At 40.4% G+C, this 12,493-nt stretch overlaps 1 protein-coding gene across 2 annotated transcripts in view; it reads right to left on the bottom strand.

The window, feature by feature from the left end:
• sos2.L (SOS Ras/Rho guanine nucleotide exchange factor 2 L homeolog) overlaps positions 1-10,031 on the bottom strand; it is a 52,032-nt gene extending 42,001 nt beyond the window's left edge. The window contains exon 1 of one of the 2 annotated variants that reach the window (XM_041573041.1): positions 9,433-10,031. In XM_041573041.1, the coding sequence (XP_041428975.1) occupies positions 9,433-9,519 (87 nt within the window). In that variant the 5' untranslated portion in view covers positions 9,520-10,031. The remainder of the gene's footprint in view (positions 1-9,432) is intronic. The other variant, XM_018230509.2, reaches the window with a different exon arrangement.
• Positions 10,032-12,493: the final 2,462 nt, after the last annotated feature.

Raw genomic sequence — 12,493 nt, 5'->3', positions numbered from 1 at the left:
TGGAGCATGCCACTGACCAGTGACGTATAAGGCTCCCACCTGCTAATTGTCTTGGTACATGACTCTGACTACCCAAATGACACCCCAGTATTTAACAAGGTGAAGGTTTAACTTTAGAAAGAATAAGTAGAAAAATAAAAAGTAATATATGCTGTTTGTGGCTTTAAGTATTGATCCATGTTATTGAGGTTAGCCAGATTAATTTTTTTGTACCTCAATTTGAGATTAGAGCTTTGACTGACAAACTCACCTTTTGGCAAACTCCAGTGTTACTTTGCCTTGTGTCTGGGATCATTATCTTACTAAACTCCCACCCAGATTAGGACAGGTTCTTATGCAGCATTTGCGCCATCACCAATTTCAGTTTAGGATTTAAATTTCAGTTGAAAAAATAAAAAAATTATACACACACACAGAAAGCAATGTAACTCATTCAAATAAAAAAGTACACAAACACACAGGTGTTCAACTACTATAGCCACAATACTCTAGGTCTGTCCCACCTTCTTCAGAGTTTACAGGAGTTCATTCTCTTGCTCATTGTTCAGAGCAAAATTAACTTTCTGTCAGATTATCTTAAAGCCTTTTAACATGTCATCTATTTACAATGTTAGTACAAACGGAGAAGGTCACGCTACAGTTTCACTGACCACAGCCCAAAGCAGCTTTATTTATGCCAAAAGTCCACATACACTTTAAAGATGTTTGTTCACCTGAAACCCCCACCCACCGCCAGAGATATCACATGCATGCCAAGATTTAAACTTGCTAATATGCAAACCAAGGGTACTACTACCACACTGTGAATGTATTGTACCTGAAGCTAATGGGAAGTAGTAGACTAGATGGCCAGAGTGTAAGCTGAAGCTCAGAGAATTATGTGCACTGAATGCAAAAAAGAAAAATGGTCAAAACCTACTTTTAAACACTTGGGATTTTGGGGATTGCTCCCCCATGTATACCTTGAAAGACAAGAAAATAAACATATTAACTCACCTGCCATTTGCTAGCAGGTGAGCAAACAGTATAGATACCAAAACAGTATATGAGAACAAATGAGTCAAGTTGTAGCCTTAGCAATTTACAGCTGTCTGCAAGAGGCACATTTTTCCACTGAGCCCATATAATAAATATATATATATGGCTTTCCCATTAAACATCTGCGGAGTCTCTAAAAAATAAAAAAAATATAGATCTAATTAAACAAATGGATAGTACTCATTTAATTAAGAAAAAGCCTGTGCCTCTTTAGTTTAAAAACAGACTGACAAACTGCCTGCGCATGATTAACTATTGATACTTTCAGAAATATATGTGTGCTCAACTCAACTAGTACTGCCACAGAAATCAATTTGTCAGGCTGGCCGTTAATTCTGCAACTCCCTCATTTCTGATTAACCAAGGAAAGAGGAGACTTCATGTCCAATTACTCCTGTGCAAATATTCAAGGTGCTTCACAGTAGTGCCACTATACTTTCAGTATTATTAGGATTGTGGATTTAAGAGAAGTATCATTGATTATATGATTATTTTCCACTTATCTGCTGGTATTTTCAGACTTGAAAATTTGCTGTATTGAATGGTATCCAAAAGCACTTTAAGGGGGGCACAAGTTTTTTACATTTAAGGTACACATAAGAAGACAAATGTTAGAATGAAACAAAGTGCTACAGCATATGTGGTGTAGGATTGTGGCCCTTATCAATATGCCACTAAGATGCTACAGAGGTAGGACTCACTCAGACTGCAATCTGACAATTTAGACCACGCTAGGAAGCGATTCACCACGGTGCAGTTCAGTTGAGAGTATAATTAAATATTCAGAGCTTTAAAAATCATTTAATGTGCAGAAGCTCTCACAGGAAGGCTATATTTATTGATAGTTGTTTATCTCAGAAATGTGTCCAGGTAAAGTATACTTCTTCTCACATGCCAAAATAAAAATGATTTACGGATGTGTGAAAACAATGTTAGAATGAAAAACATTGGTGAGAACAATTTGTGTTACTTCTGAGTGACTGTCCCTTTTGGTGCATGCACGGAAAGTGTATGGAAGAATATTCCATTGCCAACTTGTTTCTGCAATCACCTCTGCCAAGTATTTGATGATGCAGATTGCCAGCATCATTATTTCAAATTTCAAATACATTTTCAAATAATTGTGTTAAACAGCTTAAATTAAATTGTCTTTCATTGCGCCAGAGAGAGCTTTCAGAAGTACCACTTGAACAGGCTGAAAAAAGCCTGTGAATAATTCTTCTCTTTCTTGTCTTTGCCCAGGTGTGTTATTGCCTTCCTTTTCCATACTAGTGAGAATGCTGAATTTAGGGATATATATAATGTATCTCGTTTATTCTCTACAAGAATACCTCTGGAATGTTGTTTAAACTCTTACCATATTATCTAAAATGTCCTGTATACAATAGGTATTGATCTAATGACAGGTAGATTCATAAAACAGTACTTCTTCTAAGACTCTCTAAAGCTTTCATCAGCAATGATCACACCTCTGTGAATTAACTTCTTTGGGCAGTGATCCCCACCAGTTGCTCATGAGCAACATCTTCAAAAACCCCATGGATGTTGCTCCCAGTGTCCTCAAAGCAGGTGCTAATTTTTTAAATCCTGGCTTACAGTCAAGTTTTGGCTGCATATCAACAAGGTGTACTGCCAAACAGAGCCTCCTATATGCTACCAGTCCACATAGGGGCTACCAAATAGCCAATCACAGCAATTATGTGGCGCCCCAGGGACTTTTTTCATGATTGTGTTGCTCCCCAACTCTTTTTACATTTGAATGTGGCTCAGTGGTATCAAAGTTTGGGGACACCTGTCTTTGGGTTTCTGGCTGCCTAGCAGAAAGATCGGATCAATTCTAGTATTAGTATATGGTATACTACAGCAAGACTGGGCACATCTATTCCAACGAAAGCACATCTTATAAAAACAAAAAACATCAGCAACTGCCTGGAATTTGCCACAAACAAGCATCATATAAACAGCAACCAGTTTTTGCACCAGTCTTGGATGTGGATTTAAAGGGGTTGTTCACCTTCAAACACTTTTTTTCAGTTCAGTTAGTTCACCAGAAATAAAGATGTTTTCCAATTACATTCTAATTTCTATTTGTGACAGTTTTTCTAATAATGAAGTGTAAAGTTTCATTTTTCACCTTCTAAAGCAGCTCTGGGAGGGGGGTCAACAAATCTTTAACTGTTCTAAATTGATGCATTTATTTGATACATTTGTTATCTTTGTCCCTGCTGAGTAGAATCCCTGAGTTTCATTAAATGCAGTCGTTAGAATTGATACAATAATTGCCAATATTCCACAGATGCTGCTGAGAAATCCATCAACTAAATGTAGCAAATTGTATCACTTCAGACGCTGCCAGACTGAAACCCCGGCGACAGGTCAGGAACATTAAACTTTAGACTTCAATTTTGGGAAAACGGTAAAAAATTTAAAATGGAAAGAAACTGAAAAAAAGTATTTGTTTATGGCGAACAATCAGAAAATAACTCAACTAAAAAAAAGTGTTTGGCAGGTGAACAACCCTTTAACATCAACTGCATGGTACTGTCTTATTAAGGTTCAGCTTTAATTTAACTTATAGTTATAGAATGGATAATTCTAAGCAACTTTCAAATGGGGGTCACTGACCCTATTTAAAAACAAATGCTCTGTACAGCTACAAATGCTACTTTTTATTACTCATCTTTCTAATCAGGCCCTCTCCTATCCATATTCCAGTCTCTTCTTCAATTCAATACATGGTTGCTAGAGTAATTTGGTCCCTAGCAATCCGATTGCTAACTGGAGAGATGTTGAATAAAAAACATAAATAATAAAAAATGAAACCCAATTGCAAATTGTCTCTCGAATATCACTCTCTACATCATACTCAAAGTTAACTCAAAGGTGAAAAACCCCTTTAAAGAGAAAGCAAGTCAGGTCCAAAACAACAAATTCATTGTGGAATTGACGGGAAATAGTATTGCTGTATTTTAGAGCTTTCAGAATGAAGTGTTTCTGCTTGCATACTTTTCAGTGAAAAAAACATTCCGCATCATATTTTTTCATTCCAGAAAAATATTGGTATTACTTCCAGCATTGTTTAAGCAAAAGCACTGCGTAACCAGTCTGCGCTATATAAATAAATGATGATGATGATTCCTACCTTGTAATCAGAGATCAGTAATCTAATATTGTGAGAGTGCCCACTAACATACAACGGATTTAAGGACAACTAAAGGCAGCAGTGTACTCAAATATAACACCCTGTTCCCTTCAACTAACATTTTCAGTTTTGGTTTTTACCTATTACCTGTCTCTCCTGCTCCCATTGCATGCATAGTGGGTAATCACTAGCAGTCTGAGCATGCTCTGACTCTGAACTGAATGCGCAAGTGTCAGCGTCATTAATGACCTTTCTTCGCCAGCTTTATATAGCTCCTCAGTCAATGAAAGTGTAAGTGTTTACATGGCTAAACCAGTCTGCTTTACAAGGCAAACATTTCACTGGCTGCAGTGAAAAACGGAGAAAATCAGAGCACTCTCCATTTACAAGTGTTCCTAACATTTACTAAAAGGACTATCGTATCATATATTCTTTGTACTATACGTCTAAGCTGAAGGTTCTTGTTATATGATGAAATAATTCCTAGTATATTAATTAGGATACAATTAATTGATTCTGTTATATATGAGATGGGCCATGACCTTTTCTGCTTCTTCATAGTTCATACACTAAGTAAAGTAATTATAAACAAGTTATGTAAGCGAAATAAGGTTGGGAGAAAGGGAGTTTAATTGCAGTTTAGTTCTCCATTAAAAAAAGGTGTACTTCTTATACAGACTCATGAGGAGGAACTTGCAATTTGAATCTGGCTGAACCCTAAGTGGCAGATTAATCAAAATGTGAGTTTAGAGCTTAATAAAAAAAGAACTACAATCTATTAGTTTCGATGGGATTTTTAGAACCGTATTTATCAAATGGTGAGCTCTAGCTTTCACCTATTGAAAAATACGGTTTTAAAAACCCATATGAATGTTTAGAAATTGGGTGAGTTCCTGATTATTAAGTTCTAAACTCATTTTTTGATAAATCCTCCCCTTAGTGCTCAGCCATATTGAATCTGAACCTCTAAAGCCTCATAATTTTAAAGCTCCAGAGCTATAATGCAACAATTTGCTGTTCACAGATTGTGCCATTTCATTCTCAAATTTTAATATTCAAATTATGCTATAGAATTTTATTGTAATTTACCTAATTTATTTTGTGGATTATTGTAGATGTGGCCAAATCCAAACATGAAAGATTTGGTGCTTACTTATAAACTAGCCATTCTCCAGTGGCTCCTTACAATATATGTTTTGCTCTTTGCCGTGCATTTTAAACAATCCAAACACTACCCAGAAAATTGGAGATTTAGGACCTCTGCAAATCATAGAAGAAAAAAAATGTATCTGCTGGCATAATCTGTTGAGGTACATTTACCTTTCACTTGTAAAACCCAGCCAATTCAGTTAGACTGGTGTGCTATTAGCTAAAAGATGGAATAGCTCACACAAAGTAATTCATTAGCGAGATGTGAATCATTGCAAGCATGGTTGGCATCAGCCCCAGATCAAGCAGGTACTGCAATGTCACATTAATATAAAGTATCCCTGTGTACCAGTACCCTTAAAAAGGGAGATTTAAACAGGACTTCATTTATACCTCCTGCTACATGTGGAGTTTGCCGGTTTATACACCTGTCAAGGTTTTTTAATGGTGTTTATTAAATAAATGATCTTAAAGATATGCATGCCTTTGAGTTTGACGTCCTGAAAATTAGGGATGCACCGAATCCAGGATTCGGCCTTTTTCAGCAGGATTCAGATTCGGCTGAATCCTTCTGCCCGGAAGAACCGAATCCTAATTTGCATATGCAAATTAGGGTGGGGAGGGAAATCGCGCAACTTTTTGTCACAAAACAAGGAAGTATAAAAATGTTCCTCTTCGGTTCGGTATTCAGCTGAATCGATGGTTCGGCTGAATCCAAAATAGTGGATTCGGTGCATCCCTACTGAAAATTTTGGTAGGCAGGTTGCTTGTTATAAGCAATGCTATAGATGGTGTTTTAATTGCTTTATTCTCTTTGTAAACAAATCATAGTCCTGGTGAACGAAAGCATCTCACTCTAAGTAATGGAGACGGGGCGATGTCTCTTTTTTGCAGACTTTATTTTTATTTTTTTTTTAGATTCTCATCCTAAATCACTGCTACAGTCTCCAGCCAAACATGCAATAACTTCAATTAAACGTCACCTAATTAATAATGTCATGCTCTTAATAAAGCCGACTGTGCTTCAAGCATGGAGTGTTTCAAATCACACAGCAGCAACTTCATTGGTCACATTCCTTCTAAATCTCTTTTCCATGAGTCAGATCTATATGATTTTTATGCTATTTTTTCTCTCTGGGTTAGGTGAGAAAGATCCAAGAGCCAAGAAATGAACAGGAAGGCTTAAGTGTGCATCATGGAGATCTGCCAGAATTCACTGTATTGCAGAATACACCCATTTCTGTGTGACACTTCAGAGGGAATGCCACACACAAACACACACACACATCTTTACACAAGGTGCTTTCACAACTAACAGGCCAGAGGAGACTGCAAGCATTTCAGATATTTCCAGTCACACTGTGAACTGAACCTCAGTTATTTGACTACTCCACAAAAAGGGGTCGGAGTTTGGAACTACATAAACAGTTCTCGAATTCCTTTATGGCCACCTTAACCTGACTGCAAAACAGTTATGCAGCCTCTTGATTGCATAAGATGGTGGAAGCTATTCCCCCTGTTTTATTTGTACATGAGTACACATCAATCAGTTAAAAAAAAAAAATTAAGTTAATGGAATAAAGATACCTGTAAAATAATAAGGCTACTTAAAAGAAAACTTGGTCTATAGCAGTCCTGAGGGAGTGGGAGGCTATTAAAGCTTAATACGCATAGTGGTATGTAGACCTTTAGTAGGTAACAAATACCAGAGCCGGGCCAGGCCGGCCAGACGCCCTATGTAACCTGGCTGGTCGCAGCGCAGAGTGCGTGCATGTGTGAATCAACTCATGTGGAATTGCAAATAGACTGAGAAATAGCACAGACAGTCAGGGAGAGAGGGGTCCGGACATGGGGTAGGTGAAAAGGAAGGTATGTGCCTGGCGCCCTCCCCCCCAGCTTTGCGCCCTAGGCATGTGCTTACTCTGCCTACCCCTAGTTCCGGCCCTATCAAATATGTATAAAATACGTAAAAACAGTCAAACATGTAAAAACGGTTAATACGTATAGTGGTTTGTAGACCTTTAGGAGGTAACAGTCAAACCACACTTTTCTAAATAAATAGATCTCAGGTCAGCAGCATTTAGTAAACAACTACGAGCATGAATAAGTGTGTATCAGCACCAGCATATTCCTTTATACAACGGCAGAAGGACTGTACTTGTGTGATAACAGGTTGAAAGTTCCAGCTGAAAAAAATTCAGCAAATTGGGATTCCCTCCAATAACAGCATTACAGGGGTATTTTACCGTATAGTTGGTTTCAGACAATACACCAGAAAATACTTTTTGGCAATTTTGTCTTTTTTTATTTTACTTTTTTTTTTTGTTTAATATTTAAGTTTAAAATGTCAATCTTCACACTCAGTTCAGTACATTAGTTGATACATTTCTCATCTTTGCCTGCAGAGCACAATCCCTGAGTCATTAAAAGCAGCTGTTAGAATTGATACAATAGTTGCTAATACTCCACATCTACTGCTGAGAAATGTATCAACTAAATATTGCTAAATTTTAACTGCCAGACTGAAACAAGAGAGAACAATAAAGTTTTTATTTCAATTTTAGAAGAACAGTCAGAAATACAAATTAGAAAGAAATTGTAAGAAATCTTTACTGCTAGTGTACTGCCTGAGACCAACTAAAAAAAATGTGTATAAAAGAGTGCGAGCGTGAGTGTCTCTCTCTTTGGGGTTTTTTTTTTTTTGCCCCCTTTGTGATCCCAGAATTCTCTTCCAAAATGGTTGAACATAAAAGCAAATGTTGCCCATTAATTGGTTACGTTTAAGAGTCACACTTTTAGGGTCCTCCGCTCAAACTTTAATTAAAGGGGATATAAAGGCAAAAAAATAAAATCCCATTTTTACTTTCTTTAATGAAAAAAGAAATCTATCTCCAATATACTTTAATTAAAAAAATGTGTACTGTTTTTATAAGAAACCTGACTGTATGCATTGAAAGTCCCCCTTCGTTTGACTTGCTCTGACTGCTGCAGGTAGACTGTGAAGGTTGGGGTTGTTTTCTCTGGAAAAAAGGAGCTTGCGAGTGGACATGATTACACTTTACAAGTACATTAGAGGACATTATAGACAAATAGCAGGGGACCTTTTTACCCATAAAGAGGATCACCGTACCAGAGGCCACCCCTTCAGACTAGTAGAAAAGAACTTTCATTTGAAGCAACGTAGGGGGTTCTTCACAGTCAGGACAGTGAGGTTGTGGAATCCACTGCTGGGTGATGTTGTGATGGCTGATTCAGTTAATGCATTTAAGAATGGCTTGGATGATTTCTTGGACAGACATAATATCAAAGGCTATTGTGATACTAAGCTCTATAGTTAGTATAGGTATGGGTATATATAATTTATGTGAAAGTATGGAGGGGTGTGTGTATGGATGCTGGGTTTTCATTTGGAGGGGTTGAAATTGTTGGACTTTGGCTTTTTTCAACCCAATTTAACTGTGTAACTATGTAAGATAGGAAACTTCAGACGGCCCCTAACTGCTCTGCAGGGAAACAATCATACTTTAAAACGGCAGGAGGCCCCCATCTTACTTCCCTGACCTTGAGCAGCTTTGTTGGTTTCCCTATAAAGCAGCCGGCGACCATGTAGAGATTTGTATCCACAGACCCAGTGCAGTCTGTATATTCTGATTATTAATCTTGCTGTATCGGCTTCTATGGCAGATATTATTTAACTTGTGCGGTTTCGATAATGTATGACAATCCCTAAGCTTAACCTCCCAACTGAGCATGTGCACAGTCTTGGTCTTGCAAAGATGTTTAACCAAGTTAAAAGATGACAGCCCCCTGAGGCCAACTTTGAAAACATAAATCATTTGTTTAAATTGGACTTCTGGTGCAGTAAGTTGGTGTTTATATTTAGTATACAAAATACAGCATTTCTAGCCTTATTCTGTTTTAGAATTTAGTTCTCCTTTAAGGCCCTTCCCGAGACAAGTGCAGGTAGGACCCTCTCCCTTCATTCCTACTCCCGGTTCCTCAGCTTCGTGTCAGGACTGTACCACAGTATCACCTCCCCATACCGTTTGCTCAGGCCATGACTTTCCCCAGCCTGGCAGCTTCCCTCACTTGAGATCACTCACCTTCCGCAGAGCCGGGACGAACAGTCCTCTCCATTTCACTACGTTCTCTTCGCTGAAGAAGTCGTAACTGTGCGGGGACGGCTGCATGATTCCAACCACATGGGAAGCGCAGCTGACGGCTCGGCAAAGGCCGCTTTCTCGTCGCCCCGGCCCGCGTCTGTCGTGGGTGACGGGCCGCGCTCTGAGCCTGTCCCGGAATCACTGGGTGCCTTGAAATCGGGATCCCTGCGGAGGTACGCCGGCTCTAGGCTGCATGTCACCTCGGGGTCGGTGCAGCAGATTCCCCTGGGTCACATCCACCGGCAGGGCCCTTGCGGCTCACAGGGAGGGAAAGAGCGGCAGATCCCCCGGGCGAGGAGAGTTAGCTGTGCCCGGGGCACTCATGCTGGGGGCTGCTGTGAGAGTGGGAGATGCCGCCTGCTTGTTGTTGTGATGGGACCCAGCTTCCTCTGGGAGTCTGTCGTGAAATCTCAGTCCGTACTGCCCTCCCCCTGCCCTGCACAGCCACAACAGAGCATGCCCGGGCCCGGGAGGGGAGGCGACTCGTGCAAAAGGGAAGAGCGGGGAGGAGCTGCGAGCCTTGTCTGCGCCGGGATCTGAAGGGCATTCGGCAGTGGAGTGTGAGAGGTTTGGGATAGGCCCGGCCGCCCGGGCAAGGGCAAAGTTGCACTTCTGGCTCCGGGGAAAGTCACAGTGAGAGATTGGGGGATTGTGGAGGCCAGAGGAACGCGTGACGAGGTGCAGAGGCAGAGTTGGCAAAGTTTTGGGGTGAGGGGAAAGTGGCACTTTTGGGCCCTGGGGAGTAAGATCGGGACAACTGCCGGCTGGGCTAATAATTAGCAAACTGACAGCTTGAGATGGATGAGCGCGGGGCAGGGCTTAGGGTACATAATGGTCACCATCTCACCCCTCTAAAAGAGGACATTTATTACATACACATGCTGTAAGTTAGGTGGCCATAGACGTAACAATTACCATCTTTCTTGGAAAAGATATTTCCAAGAAAGATTGTTTGGTTCAATACACACGTGTAGAGCTGATTCCACCATACACGCACCGAATATCGTACGAAAATTAGTTTTGTACGATATTATCTGTGCGTCTATGGCCACCTTAGATACATAGATGAAGGATTTGCATGTAGTCAGGAGCGGATTTCTCCTCATGGCACCCGCAGGCCAGTGTTCTCCAGCGCCCCCTCCCTCCCGTAGAATTTTATTCATACGCATCTTTTCACCCGTAGAATCTCACGCATGTGCATCTTTTCGCACTGAAGTACTAAGCGTCTATAGCGATTAGTGCTCCAGAACATGCAAACTACCGCTGCAGCTGGGCAGCATGCCGCCCCTTAATTTATGCTACCCTAGGCCCGGTTTATGCAGCCTCGCTGCAAATCTGGGCCAGCGTGCTGTCATGCATCCAGTGTCGGACTGGCCCACAGGGATACCAGGAAAACTCCCGGTGGGCCCAGGTGTCAGTGGGCCCTCATCCTGCTAAACTTTTTGCCTATTTCATGGCCATTCCCTATTTCTATGAGAACAAAGAGGCTAATAGATGGGATAATAGATCATAGTATGTAAAGAAAAGAGATTAGGAGAATAGAGGTTGAGTGAGGAGAGGATGAAAATAGTAGTGAGAGTGGACTCCTAGTCTGAAGTTTTTTGATGGGCCCCCAGTCTAAGGTTTTTTGGTGGGCCCCTGGTGTCCCAGTCCGACACTGTATGCATCCAACTTACTGGTACAGGGTAGAAGCTTTAGTAAAGGGTAAGGGAAGGCTTGGAGATCAGGGAGAATCTCTGATAAATCAGCAACAATATCACCATAGTTACATAGTTAAATCAGGTTGAAAAAAGACGAAGTCCATCAAGTTCAACCCCTCCAAATGAAAACCCAGCATCCACACACACACCCCTCCCTACTTTCACATAAATTCTATATACCCATATCTATACTAACTATAGAGTTTAGTATCACAATAGCCTTTGATATTCTGTCAGTCCAAAAAATCATACAAACCACTCTTAAAAGCATTAACTCTTTACTTACCCCTCTGTGCAGATTCTGTCCAGCGAAGTTCACGTGCGCCATCTTCAGCCGCTTCAGTAATCTTCAGAATGAAACCGACATTTTTGCAATTTTCATGAGTTTTGGCTAGGGATGCACCGAATCTACTATTTTGGATTTGGCAGAACCACCGAATTCTTTGTGAAAGATTTGACTGAATACTGAACCGAATCCGAACCCTAATTTGCATATGCAAATTAGGATATGGATTCAGGTCTGCCAGGCAGAAGGATTCGGTTGAATCCGAATCCTGCTGAAAAAGGCAGAATCCTGGATTCGGTGCATCCCTAGTTTTGGCGCATGCACAGTTGTCACAGAACAATAAATTGCTCCAACTGCGCATACGCCGCTCCTATACGTCAGTCTCATTCCGAAGATTACCGAAGAGAAGAAGATGGCTGCCGTAAACTCAGAATCTGCACAGAGGGGTAAGTAAAGAGTTAGGGGCATTTGCCCTGGGTAGCAGCTAGGCTAGGGGGGAGGGAGGGGGTCTAGTAGGGTAGGGGATTTTTTCATTAAGGGTTGAATTGTCCTTTAATGAAACTCTATTAGCCCGCACCTTTGGTTGGGGATAAGATTTTTGCCCAACAAGTGCCCTTTAAAGTTCAATTCTGGAAAAAAACTGGAAAAAACATGTAAAATTGGAAAGAAATTGAAAAAAAAAATCTTCATTTCTGGTGAACAATCTAAAAACAACTGAAAAAAATGTTTGCAAGTGAACAACCCCTTTAATTTAACACTAAACTAGAATCCATTCCATATGAAGATCATACTGACCCACCCTGTTTAACAGCAAGAGGACCCAGTTTCAGGCCGTAAACAAACATGCATTAGGTTAATCACACGTGCTATTTTGACAGCTGCAAACTTGTGCAACTCCGGGAGCATGAAAAATACAGAATAAAATCACAGCCTCTAACCGGTCTTTTGTGAAAGGCATGATGCTTATTTAATAGGTGTGTCAGATTGTCCAACACTCAGTGATGCAGTCAGTTTT

Source organism: Xenopus laevis, chromosome 8L, assembly GCF_017654675.1.
Source record: "Xenopus laevis strain J_2021 chromosome 8L, Xenopus_laevis_v10.1, whole genome shotgun sequence".
In the NCBI taxonomy this organism is placed as follows: domain Eukaryota; kingdom Metazoa; phylum Chordata; class Amphibia; order Anura; family Pipidae; genus Xenopus; species Xenopus laevis.
This window is presented reverse-complemented; position numbering and strand designations above follow the sequence as displayed.